The 18,542-nt window shown below is 35.2% G+C and overlaps 1 protein-coding gene across 9 annotated transcripts in view; it reads left to right on the forward strand.

Annotated features, from left to right (window-relative positions):
• LOC121298944 (transcription factor 12-like) overlaps positions 1-18,542 on the forward strand; it is a 102,076-nt gene that overhangs the window by 24,210 nt on the left and 59,324 nt on the right. For all 9 annotated transcript variants that reach the window (XM_041226289.1, XM_041226293.1, XM_041226288.1 and 6 more), the window contains 2 exons: positions 2,770-2,843; positions 10,073-10,175. In XM_041226289.1, the coding sequence (XP_041082223.1) occupies positions 2,770-2,843; positions 10,073-10,175 (177 nt within the window). The remainder of the gene's footprint in view (positions 1-2,769; positions 2,844-10,072; positions 10,176-18,542) is intronic.

Here is an 18,542-nt window from a genome sequence, read left to right on the forward strand (position 1 = left end):
AATACTTTCCAAAGATTTACACACACTGTTAGAGACTTCCACAAAATCACCTCTTTTAATGATTTTAAATGATGACGATATTTCAATCTGATCAATTAAATAGACTCCCTTTATTTATTTATTTTTTTTTTTGGGGGGGGGAGCAACAGACAAACTGTTTCTTTTTTCAGGTATATATTTTACAACAAGAAAAAAAAGGGTAAGTAATATACAGTCACTGGCCACTTTATTTACATGCACTTCCTAATATCAACAGGGTATCTCACAAGTTCAGCCCACACATGACCACTTGGATTGAGATCTGGACAACGTGCTGATTGAGGTCTCCCTCGTGCAAATCGCAGACAATTCCAGAGGTGTCAAAGGACCCAGTGGTTAGCATATGCAAATCAGATGAGGGGGAGGGGCTGCGTTAATAAAGTGGCCAGGAAATGTATTTTGTTATACACTCACAGAAGTTGATGTAAACAATGTATCTCTCCAGGATAAGCTGCAGCTGGAATTTTTAAAAAAAATTTTTTAGAGCATTTTGCAGCTTTTAGGGGGTTACCCTGGATTGCCCCAATGGGTGCTGTGAAGTGCTCTAAGAAATCTAAGTGGCTTACCCTGACAGGGTAGATGATTATCAAATCGATGCCCAGGTCAAACAATTAAATAGCATTTCTCGTGAGATTTATTATTATTTTTACTTGCATGATGGCATCAATTAACCTGAAACTGAAGCTTTATTACTTTGTTCCTTCTTGACCCCTGGTGGATAAGGCTTAAATGACACAATTACAACCAGTGGCTAATATGACCACCTGTAAACAACCACAAATGTAATGTAGATCTGGACATGCCTTACCCGTATTTCTACACCCCTGTCCAAGAAATATTGTTAAAATCTGACTGGAAGTCTGTAGAATCAAATAGCTTGGTGACACTGGACTGGAAGACAATATTACATTGATTTACCATCAAGTAAGGCTTTCCTTTCTGCCAGTAAATTAAATTACACTCAAAAATTATATCTGTAGTGTACGCCAAGTGGACATTGGTGTTTCAGCTTTCCAGTCTCTGTTAAGTAGAAAGGATATTGGGTGTTTTCAAAACAACCACTCTTAACAGGAAAAAAAGTCTCTCATATTGAGAAAATGTTTATTTAAAAAGATTGGGGATAAAAAAACTTTTGAAGCGTATCTTGTATAAACATATACAAACACAGTATATACTGAAAGTCACTGTTGCAGAATGTTTATTTTGAACCTTCCAGACCAGGCAGTAAGGGATAAGGTGTTGTGTAAATGACAGGTACTAGGAAATAGCTGACAAGCAGTTCAGTAAAATCAGTGTTTTAGAGGTTGGCACATTTCAAAGCACAAGGGAGAAGCAAATATAGATTGAAGGGAAATCTGTCAGAAGTTAGTGTAAGAAAGAGACAACTGTGTTGTCATTACAGGAATTAATGGTCTCAGACTCTGGTGCCCTGGGGACCCAGGTCTCCTTACAGGAAATGAACTGAATTGTTTATGGAATAAAACGGAGTTCAGTGCCTGCAAATGCAGCTGGTTTTAAAACAGCAATATTTAAAAAGGCTATTAAAGACCTTTTAGACGGATACCCTGCTCAAAAATAAAATAATAATGAACTTGGCTTACTGTTTAAACTTTCAGTTCATGGTGTGAATTTAATAGCTTCAGTTTATGTAAAAAAATTTTGTGTCAATAGAAAGCTGCTGTTTTTTTTTTTTTTTAAACTGTAAAACTAACACATTACCCTCTTTTAATAACTGGTTTTGTTTTTTATTTGAGAAATAAATGCAATAAAATCTGTGTTATTTGGTTAAATGTTTGTTTGATGAAAACTCAGAATCCATAACGTATTTTCTGTGGTTTTCTGTTTCCAGATTGTTATACAGTATTACCTCGAAGGAACCTCATTACCTGCAAACAATATTGGATAAAATAACATTACTGGAGTGAAAACTCATATTTTTGTACTGAGTAAAGCCAACCTAAATGTAATTTGGCTGCAGATATTTTATTTGTTCAACATATAGCAGATGTTAAATCCCTCCAGTAGTCTTTTTTCTTCTGCACAAATGCAACATTTGAAAGTACAAGTTCTATTAAATTAAGAAGTTCAGATTTATTGTTTTATTATCAACATCACTTTTTTTATCATTTATTATCAGCATCACATTTTCTTCATATTTAATTATATTGAGTGCTTGGAAATGTTTGTGTGCTATTTTTATAAACACAAAATAAATGAGTGAATTGTTTTAAAAATGTGGTTAGTTATGGGATGGTTGGCATTTTTCTGAAGAATTACACAACTGCTTTCTGTTGCATCTTTTATTTGCATGGAGGGTATGGTTCTAAAAACTGTAGATGTTTAAATCCAATATGAGTTTCAGACTCGACTCCAGGTTGATTTCTGGAGGACCATCTTCAGTAGAGGCTGTTGTTGATAATGTGCTGTTATGGGGGAGTTATGATTATCAAAAGCTCTCGAATTGACCTGGTGAAGGGAAGTGTTACTTAGACATTTTGTAATAGTTACATTTTTAGGTAGTTTAGCATAAGATCATTTGGGCTTTGACAGCTATTTCGTGGTCTGCGGTTTGGTGTTGTCAAGGGGCAAGAGTAAATAAAAGGTTATTTTTATTTTACAGCAACAGAAAACTGCATAGAAATATAGGTGTACTTGCAGTATGTTTATGTGAAATGATTTACAGCTGCTAAATGTTAGAATAACTGAGCTTTATGTCTTTTTTAATGATAGGTATGGAGGAGAGAACAAGTACAGCCTCATGGGAAGCAGGAGGACAGCCAAGTCCCTCTTATCAGTCCTCCAGGGTAAGAAGACTGGGTTTGTTTTTATAGATTATTTATTTTTATTTTTATTATAAGCACAGAACAAGCTTGTACAAACTTCATAACAATAGTCTTGAACAAAAATTGAGTGTCAATCTTACAAATAGGTTTGGGCCCCTCTCATTATTTATTATTTTTATTTTTATTTTTTTAAATGAAAAACACTACTTTGATAAATGTTTTGTCTCCAACAGACCTGTGTGAATCTGCTTTAATTGAATGCTGTATCTTATACACACATTGGCACATTTTATATACTAGATATAATCACTAATGTAGTAGCTCAGTAGATATTAAAGTTATTTCAGAGTAAACAGTGCCAATTTACATTTTTAAGTCAATACCATTTTTTGTGCTGCTCAGGTAAAATCTAAGCAAGCTTCTTATAGATACAATTTTAAATAATCAGACAAATTAGATAGTCATTGTTAAGCATTTTTTTTATAAATAAATATTATCTTGCATTTTAATGAAAAAAAAAGTATTTACTGAATTAGATTACATTATAAAAATAGTATTATTTTTTATTTTATTTATTTATTTATTTTTTTAACTCTACACTTAAATGTTGTTTTTTTTTTAAATTCACCAATTCGCCTGCGTCTTGCTCTCTGGTCTTCAATATATCAAGTCTCTAGACATTTCTTGTGTGGGTTCTCTCTGCAGTTACTTCAATATTAATAGGAATTGTTATCGTTCCACTCTGATACTAAACAAAGAAAGAGGAACCGACAGTCATTTCAAAACCAACTCATTTAGCATAATGTTTATTTTAGGCTAGATGTAGTGACCATTTAAAAAAAAAAAAAATGTCCACATTTGCATGACTATTGACAATCGCATACTACATGTGCAAAAACAATCTAGCATTGATATTGTCCTTTGTAAGTCAAGTGAAATTTTCTGGATATGGAAAATATACAGCAGCATAACAGCACTTAAAATGTTGTTTAAAAAAACAACACATTTTGCTGCATCACTATGTACTGTGCAAAATTATTTCATTTTTATTATGTTTGTCTGTACATGATCGTTAAACAGTTGGGTTTTGGGTTCATTTTCCTGGTGTCTTATATAAATCTCATTTAATGTCAATCTCTTGTCACTTTTCATTAGAAATCAGTTAAATGTCAGATCTGTACAGCCTGCGTTACCTTGTTTATTTTCCATTGCCCTTCCCGAATGAACATCTACAGGCTATAGTTCCATAGACAGGCAGATTTGCATTACAAGATTGAGATGCATGATATGTGTGCTGCAGGTACATATAAATCATCATCTTTGACATTACTGGGATGGGGAAATGAGTAAACAGGCTGATGTTCCAGCCAGCATGGTACAAACGGGTCTCAGAAATTTCATGCAGATTTGCTGCAGTTCCTTCGGTACAAAATCTGCATTAGGTGTCACATTAAAAAAATCAGCAGAATCGGACACAAAAAAAAACATGTCCTTCAAGCTCTGGTATTGTGTTTAGAAAACACTCGCATTTGCCTCTTGTTTTTTGATTTAACACACTTCTTTATTTGTGGTTGCATTTGTAATTTTTGTACTTGTCCATGTATATTCAGTTGACAGAGTCATAAGTGTAAGTTTTGTAAGTAAAGACAGGTAACTAAATAATTAGTTAGGTAGTTGTTATGAAAGGAGTCATAAAAACAGAGACACACTGGCACACTCATACCAATGGGGAAATTAAGTCTTGTCAACGCTTCATGCTGACATTGCATAAAGGCTGCGTATGCGATGACTCAAAGGCTGGCATAGAGGCAAAGTGTGGCTGTAAACCACACATGGCTGTTTGGGAAAGGCGTGAGCGGTGAGATGCCAAGCTCTTTATCAACATGAACAGGTTTACGATTGAGAGGCCGGCACGGGGATAGAGAAGTGCCTGTTGGAGAGCCTTGTTTGGGTTTTTTATTTGTTGGTTGACCTATTGCTACTTCACTCTTACATGAATGCAAGGGTGTCCAACTGTAAAACAGTTTCCCCAGGTGCCTTGTTACCTTTGGCCTTTGTGTGACGGTTATTACTTCTGTTCTTGTCGTGTGTGTTTGCCTGTTGGTTTAGAGTTCACACTTGCCCTTTGCTTTTGAATTCAACAGAGAGAATTGAGAAAAAAATGCCTTGTTTAACCCTTTCTTTTAAAAAGAACACTCTACTTTACCTTATTTAATAGTTTCAGTGTCTTGTATAGAAATAAAGTCCTTTTGGTCCAATATCAAACCTGGCAAACTGCTCCGCTGTGTTTAGTGGAGTTCCATTTACTAGACCAGTTTGCAGGTCTGCAGTGCTGTAAGAGTAACAGAACAGGAAGTGGATTTACTGTTCTGGAAACACTGCAGTGTAAAAACAAAAATGAAGAGAATTTTGCATAAATAATACTGCTGATTACGACCAGTTCTGCTTTATATTGCAAATATGCTGTTATGAAACAAAGCAAAAATAAATCTAACATTTCATGACATTTAGAAGTATTGGTAGTTGTTCCAGCCTTTTTTTTTTTTTTAACAACATGTCATTTGAATAATAACGAATGCATTGCTTCTTATACCAAAGGTAGATTATTAAGCAGTCTTTCAAACATATCAGGAAATCCTGTTTTATGCATACCTTGAAATCCATACAGGCCACTTTTGTACAAGGTTAAATAAAAGTTGACTATAAAGAACATATGTTGCATTTAATATTTGTTTTAAAATAGTCAAGTAAGAAATTAACCCTGTAGAAACAACACTATCAAGTTTTATTGTTATTATTATTAATAATAATAATAATAATAATAATAATAATAATAATAATAATAATAATAATAGAACGACCAAAAATGCAAACTCAACATGCAAACTGTCTGGCCAAGGAAAGGGGTGTGTGTGTGTGTGTGTGTGTGTGTGTAATTTTTTATAAGCATTTATGTATCAAAAAGTAAAACTAATTTTTTTATAAGCATTTATGTATCAAAAAGTAAAACTAAAATCTATTGTACTAGTACTTTTTTTTCTTCTTCAAATTATGTCTAAACGTATTGTAAAGTAGTGAAGTGACATAGGCATTTGTTCCGTAAATTACTTTTTTCAGTGGTAATAATTATTGAGATACAGCCTACAGCAGTAACTGTCAGGCTGAACAGCTGTCTGAACACATGGTCGAAGCTGAGCACAGCTAACGAAAGGCACATTTCAGGACCAAGATTTCAATTTCATCAGGGCATCAATAGCCTATATTTAAAGAGCCTCTGAAGTTCTCAATTGCACTATGAAAACATTTTGATACTGTACTATACCAATTTAATTATAATATACTAGACTTAGGCTGATATTAAATGGGCAGATATTATTGACAAGCCTCTACATTGTCACTCCTGCCCAGCCACTAAGCATAGGCTACTGCAGTATGTCAACACTTCAGAATAATGCAGTTAATTATGTTGTAATTAATTACTTACAGTGTTACAAAAATATAGTTGCTGCAGTCTTCTAGTGATTTACTCTTGGTCCTGTTTTTTTAAACCCATTATTGTTAATTTTCTTTAGTCAATAAGCTTATGTTAATGCACAGCAAAGTTAATGTAAATATAATTTAAAAAGCTGGAGAAGCAGTTGATTTGCATGTGGCAACTCAGACTTTTTCAGATGAAACCGTTCATTTGAATATGGCAAAACTGGTGCTTTGCCAGTGAATTAATACAGAAGTAAACCTAGTCTCCTGCAGCTACCCCCTTACACTCCCTTTTCAGTTTTAGCTGACTGAAAATGTTTCTAAAAATCATTGACAGCTAAAATTTACAAGCATGGATTGGGACTTAGCTGAGTCTTGGATTTGTGTGTGTGTGTGTGTGTGTGTGTGTGTGTGTGTGTGTGTGTGTGTGTATATATATATATATATATATATATATATATATATATATATATATATATATATATATATATATATATATATTTGGAGAGGTTGTTGTTCAGATAATACAAAATGTCTTGCTTGGGCTTAGCATAAATTCATATGCACATTTTGTACAGCACATTGACAAGTATTTGCCTAAATTAAAATGCTTAGGTATGCTTATTTGGACCTGTGAAATGTTTGAAATGATAACATTTAAATGGAAAGGTGTTTTGTTAGTTAAATCTTGGTCCTGAAAATTCAGCAGTAAAGTTTTGAAACGTTCAAAATTGTATTTTTACAATGACATGTAGTGTTATTGCAAGGACAGAGTAGCTAAAATACAAGTAAATCACTTTCCCTCTTTGTGCCTATGTAGTGGGAAAAAAAAACTATTTACTGCTGAACAATGAAATTTGGCATTTGGAGATACCAAACGATGGTCAACAATATTCTCATTCTAGAGGGTGGCTGAGATGATGCCTAGAAGTGTTATAAGATTACACAGTTCCATCATCAACATTAAACACAGTGGGGGCAGAGAGACCACACTGCCACACTTATTAAAATATTCATTCATGTTCTGTTTGTTAGTTTTGGAAAATCAAACTCAGGAATGCTGATTTTCTCTATGCCTGCTTTCTCTTTACAACCTGCTCACATAACACAGCTGCTTTTTCTGCGTGCTTTTCCTTTCAATGTTTCCTGGTTAATAGTTTGTGGGAACAAGAGAACAGGAGACTTTCCAATAATTTATATTTATATACAGAGAGACGGACAATAACATTTCCCCTGAAATCGCTGCAGTCTTTCTTAGCTCTGCCATTTATAGAGGTGTGTGTGTGTGTGTGTGTGTGTGTGTGTGTGTGTGTGTTTTTTATTCCATTTTAATACGGAATGGGACCTTATGATGTTGACCTTGGCTGCAAGCCATTCTATTTCCTGGGCAGCTGCTGCTCCGAGCTGCCCATCTGACAGACGGGGCCATGGCCACGGTTACCGGAGGACACCCCTGTGGTCACAACCAAGCTGTAAATGTCATTGTGAGATTGCTTCTCTCATGTCTGTCACAGGCGTATCATTGATTCTGAAGTAGTTAAACTGAGGCAAAGATTCACCTGGGACGTGAGACTCAAAAGATTACTTTAAAGCAGTGTAGCGAAAAGAGCTGTGCCTTGCATCCTTAAGCAGTAGTGGTTGTTTGACAGTTATTTAGCCAGCAGTTACTAGCCCTTTGGTTGAACTGACAGCATGCAGCCAAGATAGCGGGGGCCTGTTTCAGCCCCTTTTATTGCCTTCTTGAATGTTGGCCTGCAGTCTGGGAAATGATGAGTGTTCTGTGATTAATGATCTAATTGTCCTAAAGGATTCCGCTTGGTAAACTGTTGCTGTAAACCTGACCACAATTCCACGGCTTTCCATTGCTTGTCTTTCAGCCCCTGCTTCAGCCTTTTCCAGCTTCCTGGCAGAAGCAGGACAAATGATGTAGCTGTAATGTTAAATTAATCTAAAATGTTGGTTCATTATAAATACTTGGATTTCCCTGAGGCATCTTCTTAATCAAAATGTAAAAACCATAACTAAAAAAAATAGGATTGAGGTTGTTCAACTACTTCTTTCTGGCAGTGTATGAAGTGCTGCTTGAACTCTACATATTACAGTTGTTATGTGTTTGCACTCATTTGGGTGGTGGTGGTTATTATTATTAGTTCATCTTGCAATTGACTAGATCGTTGGCCAAGCAGGCACAGTGGGAATTCTTAGCAGGCTGCTGAACACAGTCAACATTCTGCCAGCATAAAAATTATTCGATCACCTACAATGAAATTGTATATATAATACGATTTGGCGTATGTTGAGTTAGTACAATATGAGTTTTGAAAGTCTGTATAACATTAGACCCCATGACCAGAGCCAGTTGTACTGCTTCTCTTGTCAAAGTTAATGTAGTTTTAGGAAACTGATTTGTGCAGCACTGCACCGCATGTATATATTTTTTGAAGTATGGAGAGATTTTCGGAGTGGGCAGGATTAGCATTACTGCCGAGCATCTTTTTTTGCAGAAGTTTAAAAAAAAAAAAAAAAAAAACTGTGACCAATATTTAGACCAAAGCCACACAGCTGAGAGCCTTTCTAGAAAAGGACACTTATAAACCACAGTGGAAGAAGAGAGATTTAAATTGGCAGGCTCCTGGGTGTAATATGCGTGAGCACGGCCTATAAAAATACGCTCTGCTTAACAATCTCACTGTTTGAATTCTGATACTTTGACTATTATAAGACTAGTGACTCCTTCAATGGAACTGGTCCACCAGCCAGGCAAAGCCTGCCAAATATCGGAAGGTCAGAATGACTTCTGAAATCGGAAATGCACACATAAGTCACTTAAACTCAGGTATGTTAATTAATTGCTTTTCAGTATGTTAATATTCTTAGACAGCTTGAGCTTTCCAATAAACACTTGTTTAGTAAATTACAGCACATGTCCAGTTAAGGGGTACGATGAGTCTGGCTGAAATGAGTCTTATTTTTTTTTTGCATAACCCAGAAACCCTGAAGCATGTTTTCTATACTTATAACAGTGGTTTTAAAAATAAAAAGCACAGTGAAGTACATCTAAACAGTTCTAATGGACAACTTGTCAGTTGGATGGATTATTTCCAAACCTATTTAATCAATCTGAGCTATCGTATCTAATTTACAGAGGGGTTCTGCTTATACCTGGTTTAACAGTTGGATAGGGCTGTGGCATAAGGAGAAGAACACTATTGCCTTGCAGGGCGTGGCTTCTAGTTCTAACCCCTCAGCTCTCAGCAATACATCGCATTCGTTATGTCTTTCCATAGAGTCCACAAACAAGTTATACTGGAAGCACACAAGCATGTAGATCTGTATTCATTATTTGATAGCCAGGGGCGACTGGGAACTGTATCTCCTGACTGACAGGTCTGTTTACAAATTTATTAATTTGATAAAAACAAACAAACAAGTGTTGTGACTTAATCGTCAGTATTCTAATATCACTGAAAGGGTAAGATGTCAAAATGTAAGAGCAACCTAATTTAGTTGTCAGCGAGGGCAGTAGGAGAAATGCTTGTAATTTATTCCACAACAATATTGGTTGTTGCTGCTCTTCAAGTAGACCACTGTGTTTTCCAGTTGAAAACCAACCAGGTAGGAACAGGATACATTTTTTTTCTTTTTTTAAAGGTGATTTTGAATGCAAAAAAGAAAGCTAACAGTATAGTGACAGTTGACCAATTACAGTGTCACTGCACTCAATTAGCGGCACTGCCTAATAATCTGTTTAATACCCTTTCTCTCCCCCCCAGAGTTTTGCAGACAGCCCTCATTACGGTGATCACTTGAATGACAGTCGATTAGTGTCCCACGAAGGATTGTCTCCAACTCCTTTCATGAACTCCAGTCTGATGGGTAAGTAGGTAATTCTTTGCCAAGTAGCCCCTCAAAGCCTCTTCGGTCAGGAAAAGCCATTTTTCATCCCTCGTCTGGGCGGACAAGCCGTGCCACGCATCAGGAAGCGGCAGCAGTTTCTGTGGCGACAAAGTCCCCAGAAGCTGACCCTCCCCCAGACTGAAAGTCACACCATCAGTACAATTTTCCATCACAAAAGACTTGCTTCTAGCAATCAGAAAGTCACCAGGAACACACAGTAGCAGGGAGGATTTTTTGAAGAAAGGGTTTATAAATATAAACGGCCAGCCTCTGCAGAATAACTTTTGAATAATCTGAACAATTGTATTGAGGCTTTAAAAGGAGTTGTACTAGTCTCTTCTCATTTCTTATAAGGACCTTAATTAATTGATAAGCTGCTTTTTATTGGCACTAACCTTACTGATAATTTGGGTAGATCTTACACAGGCGCTGTCTTTGTGATTACCAGCATTGATAATATGACTAGCTGAACTTTCTGGGATGGATATAATTATTGTAAGCAGTGAAATATGAGAAAGATTTGGTATAGTGTTTTGTTTAGGATTATAACATCAGATTTGTGCTTCAATAACTGCTTATCAGACACATGGATTGATCAGGGGTTGAGCCTTTTTATTAAATTACATTTTGTTGTAATATATGGGATTTACATGGAATTATTTTTTTTCTGAGCACCCGTATTCATTCAAGTCTTTAAGGTAATTTCTTTTGGCATGAAAAGGGGTGAGCAGTTGTGTAAAGATGTTATAGAATGAAGCATTACAATCGTTTGAGCTGTATTTCTGGAACCTAAGATTCCGTTTGTGAACGTGACCTATTTTTTTTTGTGGTCTCAGCATTGCCAATTTAAGACAGCGCCCCGGTAATCCAAGTGGATTACTTCAATCCAAATCCTGGCGGTCTGCAATTTCTTTTGAAAATCTTCGTGTGATGCAGCGTCTTTGTTTACTTCTTTAATCGTGTTTGAAGAAAAAATTTGAACAGAAGCATAGACTGGAAAATTATTGCTACCAAAGGCACACATTAAAGACAGATTTAAACAATATTAAAAGGAACTAAAAGCTGTTGAAATTGCTTTTATTTGTTTATTTATTTTTTAACACGAAAGATGCATAGTTTGACGATTGTGCCAAAAAGAAACCTGCCACTTTTAGGTGTGTATATATATATATATATATATATATATATATACGTGTGTGTGTGTGTGTGTGTCGCATCATGGACAAATGGGTATTTAAACTGTGAATTTGTTTTAGTGGATCCTGTGTAGATACGCCATGGCTATTAAATGTTTATTTCAGTATAGGCACAAAAGTCTGACAGAACTCATTTTTGTAGTAAGTGGAATGTAGTTTGAAATGATTTTGAGAAGCACTTGAACAGCTTTAGGTTAGATCAGGAGTCTTGCTTCTTGGGGAATGTTTATTGGTTGCTCTTGCATGGTGGATTGTGTTTTGATTTGAATGTATTCTGATTCAGGCGATCACTAAAAAAAAGGAGTTGACGTCATGTAAGGGGTGTGAGAAGTTGAAAACACATTGAGATTATTGAAGGTCAGTTGGCGTTCATGGAAATGAACTTGTTTCAATATTTAAATATAGAACAGATGGTTGATTGTGAAAACAATTTATTTGGTTTACCAGCAATCTTTTGTTATTTCCACAAATACTGTTTAGTACTTCTATTTTTCTAGATTACTTTAAAGGAAAATAATTATTACGGTAACTCATATAAAAAATATCAAAAAAAAAAAAAAAGAGAACAAAAAGTCATTTAACAATCTCTCAAAACTTCAGATTGAATCTGTGTAAATACCAATAACTAGATCATGATTATGCTGACCCCCAGTAACATGAATAGCCATCAGACGTCAGATACATCATTTAGAGCTTCATGGGTCACTGCAATGCTTTCTGGGAGACAGTTCCAACTTCTGTTCAGTGCCATTGATTCATTCATCCCTGGCAAAATGTTCTTTAATGTCACAATCCCTGGATTGAAACATTTTAAAGCAATGTGTCTTTGTGCATAAAGTAACTATAGATGGCAAAATGCATTAACCATGTTGGCCATCTGTTAAAAATAGTAATGTTTTGCATCCTAGGCAAATAAGTTTAATTGTTTATCTTGAAATCAGTCTTGCCTTCTCTTCTGGGTAAGCATGCATTACTTTTTTACTGGGGTGCTCTTTTAAATAGACTTCTGTCTCTGAGTTTCTAAAATATATTTGTTGTTGGTATAACAATAGAAATCCTGGAATTTGAAGAGCATTCTTTTAAAGCTGTTTACTCCAGTGTGTCATCAGCTCAATTTTTGCAATAAAGAAAATGCAACTAATGCCAAACCAGAGAGAAACAACATTTACGCTAGAGGCTAAAGTTGTTTCTTATTAGTTTTAGAGTTGTGATTGGTATTGTTTGTTTTCAGAACTAAATTGTGAGAAAAAAAGATTTGGCAAGAATAGCTTTGAGAACGTAGCCCATTGTAACTTGTTGTTTTGAAAAGATTGTGAACATTACTGATAGGCACAGAAAATACCCCCACTTTTCCCAGGCTGTTTTCTCTGTGGAATTTCCCAAATGATCCCCTTGGTGTGTGTTCATGGGTTGAATGGCCTTTTGACTGGCAGAGTTTTTACTGAATACACCTTAGATAAAGTAGTTAGGATCATTTCAGTGTGTTATGTTCATCATTGTGTGAAATTTATAATGATTTTGAATTTTTTTTGTTTTTTTAAGGACCACAAAAAAAGTGGATTTATTTAATTGTACATGAATTACTGGAGTTAAAAACTGGGTATAAAAGGTTTTAATATGTGCTTTGTCTGCAGTGGATTGTAGCTCATACAGTTTTTTTGTTTTTATTTGTTCAATACCTAGTAGTAAAAAACTTTTAATTACATCAGAGGCTTAGTCATTCTGATGTAACAGTAAAGGCATCACTGTTTCACAAGTCATCATTTGCAGTATTTTTGGTGTTCAGAACGAATATTAGTTTTTTACATTGTTCGCCAAAACTTTTTTTTATTGTAGTGCAGAAACTGTGGAAGAGGTGTTGAGAAAATAATTATTTTAGTGTGAAAGTGTTGTTTTAATTTTTTTTTAATAGCATTTAAAACATCTTTAGATCACAGTGGGCACACAGATAATGAATCTTGCTTCTGCAGCACCAGGAGTACTTATTGGTCATTCAGATTACTCACCATGAAGGCAGATTGTGATTTAGTGTTCTTTATAATATCCACACCGAATATGAAGAGTTACTTTAGGTGGAAACAGTATGATGTTTGGGGAGGTCACTCGCCATATTTACATGTGGAGAGATAAATAATATTCCGAAAACTTGCATTGTTTAGGCATGTCAATTCCTATGGATATATATATATTATATATATATATATATATATATATATATATATATATTATATATTTTTTGGAACATTTTATTTAGATATAAATGAATGTTTGGTCTTTAGAATACAACTCACAGAATGGGTTATATTCTTACTTAGACAATAATTTGATAAAGATCTTTCTGGTCACTTTGTCCTTGCTAAGACAGGGCTGACCTCCAGACATTTTTAAATAGGTGTTGGCCTCTCCTTTGAGGTCCAGTTCTAACATGAAAGGCATTTGCCATTTAGGGTGGATCATTGTTTTTATGTTAAACATCTTTATAAACTAGAAGTTTTTCAGGTTTTCTTATGAAATTACAGTTGATTTTATGAGGGTTATAAAAACTGGATTGAACCAGCTGCCTTGAAGCTAGGGTTAGGACAGATGGGCAACCAAGTGATAAGAGTCTGTCTCTTTTTCTGATTGGTTTAAGGAAAAATCATGATGTCACTGAGAGACTGCATTTAAACTGAGAATACTGAAATGTTCTTTGGATTGCTCAGATCCGTGCTTGGAAAGAGAATACCTGCAACCTGTTGTCACCGTGTAACCTTTAAGATGTCTGGTTGTAACTTTCCAACTCAGAACTTTTATCTTCAATGAACTATACTTATCTGGACTAATGAAGTACTACATTTTGAATATTTTCTTGGAATACTAAGCAGATGAATTCAAAGTTCTTCTAGCCTGTAAATGTCCTATATTGCCAATACCCTTGCAGCTGCTTAATAAGCAAGCATGGTAACTGTGTGTTTAATTGAACTACTACAAGAAGTGTTTAATTGCCTCCCTCTTTTGTTTAAATTGCATTGACTCTTCAATATACACTTCTGTTCCAGACTGAAAGAAGCATACTTTTCAAACCACACACCTTATTTAAGCTCATTGAAGTTTCAAGTTCTGATATATAAGAAAGCATTTGACCCAAAGTCTTTCTGCTGCACAACTCAAGGTCTTTACGCTTTGTCTCAATGCATTTTGAGGAGTTCTGTCAGCGTATGGTGTGCAGCACCCTGTCTTTATTGATCCTTCTGTTCCCAGCTGTTTAGCAGAAGTGGTTTGTCTAATGTTGTAACCAAGTTCATTTTTAATACTGTGGAAGCAGACCTAACTTCACAGCTGAATCCTAGAGAAGGAGCTCCTTAACCAAGGATTTTTCATACCTATAAAGCAACTCTAAATATCTCTAAAATAGACTCTCAATACATGCTCTGCTTTGCGATGGCAAGTGGACTACGCGGCTTCACCCTCATTAAAAATATTGACATCTAATGTGGTTCAGTATTCAGACCAGTAAGTTTAAATGTTGTCTTATTCCTTTTTATGTTTCTTCCCAGTAGTGAATGCTTCCTAGTCATTATACTTGTAGTAAGCTTTGGGGTAGAAATCTGTATTTCAACTACCTTTTTAACCTAAAATATACAGTGTTCTTAAGATAACTCTTAAATTGTATCTGTGTCTTCTTTTCATTATTGGAGCCCTCATACAGTTCTTATGATAACTGTATTACATTACAATAATGGTCTTTGTATTGAACCGTTTACTGTAAGAAGCCTCTCCGTATCCCTTTAGATATTTCTGAAGTGTTTAACACAAGAAGGAAGGCTATTGTCTGAGAACAGAAAGTGCTTTTAAGGAATGATCCTGTTAGTGTAATGAGGAAGAGTCCCTGTAGTTCAGCTAGGGCTGCCTCTGCTGGTGTATCCTTTTGACTGGCAGAATATTTACTGTGCTCATTGTGTAACAGCAATTGGCTGCTGGATACTCTTGAGTCATAGCCGTTAGGGTAATTTCAGCGCACTGTTTTATCGTGCTTTTAATGTTTTTTATTGTGTGAAATCCAGGTTTGCATCCCTAGTCTAGTCGAAACAGTATAATTACCCCTGTTGTAATAATCTATGGTTTCAATCGTGTTAGAACATTTAGAAGGGAAAGATTAGAGAGCTTTGAATGCCAATGTGGAACACAGATTAAAAGACTATGTTGTAGAAAATGAAGTCATACAGTATATTCAATCATGTTTTTTTTTTTTTTTTTTTTTTTTTTTGTATTATATTATATGCATTTTAAGAATTTGGCAGACACTGCACGTTTGTCCTTAATGTACATTTCCGATTAACCTAATTTAATTTGGCAGATATATTTCTTTATATAGACACAGCTTGATGATTGACGATGTGTTCAACTTCATCAACTTTGCATGTGGTTGCAAACAATATGAACAAGAGAAGTAAACAGTCCATCTTTCTTACCCAGCGTTGTAGGGTTCTTTCAGATATTACAAGGTTTCCTAAATTGAAAACACCTGGCTTTCTTCTTTTTCTAATCGTCAGAGCTGTAACGAATCAGTCAGAGGCATTTCACGGAACTGTAAGGCAAGCAAATCGTTTGGCATTGATTAGGCACCCATTGTGTTTACGCTCATGGATACTGATGCTTTTCTCTCCTCTATTACGCTTGCACCAACAAGTTAGCTGTGGGAAATGACATAATAGTAAGACTGAATGCTTGTCCCGCACCTAGAACGTGGGCAATGTCGCAGACGCAGCTCTTGTGAGATGCTGAGTGGAGGGAAATGCAGGGTGAAGCCAGATATCTGAGAATGCCAGAAACTACACAAGCCATTGCTGCTATGTTAACCCCCCATTCTCTTGTACAGCTGTTTCTATATAGTGTGTGTGTGTGTGTGTGTGTGTGTGTGTGTGTGTGTGTGTGTGTGTGTATATATATATATATATATATATATATATATATATATATATATATATATATATATATATATATATATATATGTATGTATGTATGTTATGTTCCTGGTCCTTGAGTCACAGACTGAAACAAAAAAGCTGATACTAGCTTTCATTTTCTTCTTTTAACCCTTTTTATCTTGGGACCCCTGGTGGCTGTATTGGGTTATCGCAGATATAAGTGAATGAATGGCCAAAAGTTTTTGTTTTTTTTCTGTTTGTTTGCATCCAATAATTTATGTTTTCTTTCTTTTTTATATCTCGGTCGCATAAGTGCAAAATGTTATGGTAGTGGCATTTGGGTTTAATTATATTTCACAGGGCATATTTTATTAAAGAGCAAATACTGAATGGAAACTAATCATTCTAGCAAAAAATAAGCTCGAACTAAAAGACTTTCTGTCTTCCTTGTGAAACTATTGTACCCTAGTTAAGATTCAATTTTTTGCCTGAAGAATGCTTTTTTACCCCAGTCTGTCTATAGACACAGTATATCACAGGGCAAGACAAGAAGGCTGAGAACTTGATAAATGTGTTTGTTTTTTTCTCTCTCTCAACTCATGACTTATGTTTTTATCTCTGCTGAGCTAATGATTAAAACTGGATCGTAGTCTTCAAGTCTGTGTTGTAATCGTTTATTGTATTAACACAAGTCTGTAATCTGGTTTTGTGATATTAATATTGGTTCAGCTCTCATTTTAATGTGTATTTCAGTTTGAAGAGCATTTTAAAACCCCTGTTTATAATTTGTATAAAACTCTACATATGTTTTCTTTTCCACTAATTCAGCCCTTTTCATAAAGCTTTGAGTTATTTAAAGACTGCATTTTTAAAAGTATTGATATGATGAATTATTGATGACCATTTTCTATAAATAAGTCTATAAAAGTTGCATGAATATCAACTATATTTAATTCTTCAATGCAGACAGTTTGAAAAGACACCACACCTTAAATTTTCCACTTCAGAAAGTTAAAATTCTTAGTTGCAAAGTAAACATTACTGTACAGGACCACTGAGCATGGCTGGCTAAATTTGCCAGTAGAGCACAAGGTTACTTAGATACATTTTGACATCTATTATGATTTTACACCATTGTTCTAGCATTTACAAAGGACTTGCATTTCCTCATGCTGCTCTGTTAATTACCGTTTATCTGGGTCCTCAATTAAAAAAAACAAAAAAACCCCCAAAAAAACAACAATGTAATTCTCATGATATCTCAAGGGTGATTAAAATCAATTAAGTCACCTCTCTTATGCTGTAAGAAGCCAGCCCTGGCCTCCTGTGTGCTAACGGAAGGCAGGCCTCTAGACAGATTGATTAAAATACTCTTGTATGCGTCTGTAACCCCTGAAGGTTAGTTCTATTGTAAATTAAGACGACAGATGAAGTTAGATGAGGGAAACCGTTTATGCTCAATCACTTTTCAAGAGCTTATTTAGACTGGTAACCCTGAGTGTAGTGGATAAATAAAGGGATTTCAAATGGCATTACAAGGGAGAATCCGACCCTAAAGGCACCAGCAGAGTCAAGGGAACACCAGTTACGTCCTGTCTAGTAGGACATTGAGGGAATTGCTTGGTATTATGCTGACATACTGTAGAAATGAAATCAGTAAGATATATATTACCAGCATTTTTAGTTTAAATGCGAGATACAGAATTCCGTAATTTGAAGGACGGTGCTTGTACTTTTGTTTAATGGGACAGTTAGGAGCAGCTTATGGAAATGGTAATGCAGTGATTTTATATAGAAAAAAAATAAAACAGTGTAATTATTACTGTTTGCAGAATGTTAGGTTTGCCCCAGAGTTTTCTAAATCATAAGTAGATCACTGCATTAAGCTATATACAGTCATGTAGCTGAACATGGAACAGGGATTAAAAACCTGCTCATAAATGCTAGTGTTATATACCTTAGATTTTTACAAATCCTTCAATACATGCTTTTATGCATGATGTCTTTTCATAAGCTTGTGACTTGAGTATAAAATGACATGGTTTATAGACACTAGGGAATCTGGGGTGTTTTTTGTTCTTCTGGTTTTTAGACTTTCTTAAAACCAAAGAACTGGTCTTCGCACTAACCTGTTGGATTTGCTAACTGATATGAAGTATATATTTGATGCAATTAGCTCTCTTCTTGCTAGGTATTGTTCCAAATGAATTCTACCAGCACTGAAGAATACTTCTCATCTGTTT

Source organism: Polyodon spathula, chromosome 24 (assembly GCF_017654505.1).
Source record: "Polyodon spathula isolate WHYD16114869_AA chromosome 24, ASM1765450v1, whole genome shotgun sequence".
Lineage (NCBI taxonomy): Eukaryota > Metazoa > Chordata > Actinopteri > Acipenseriformes > Polyodontidae > Polyodon > Polyodon spathula.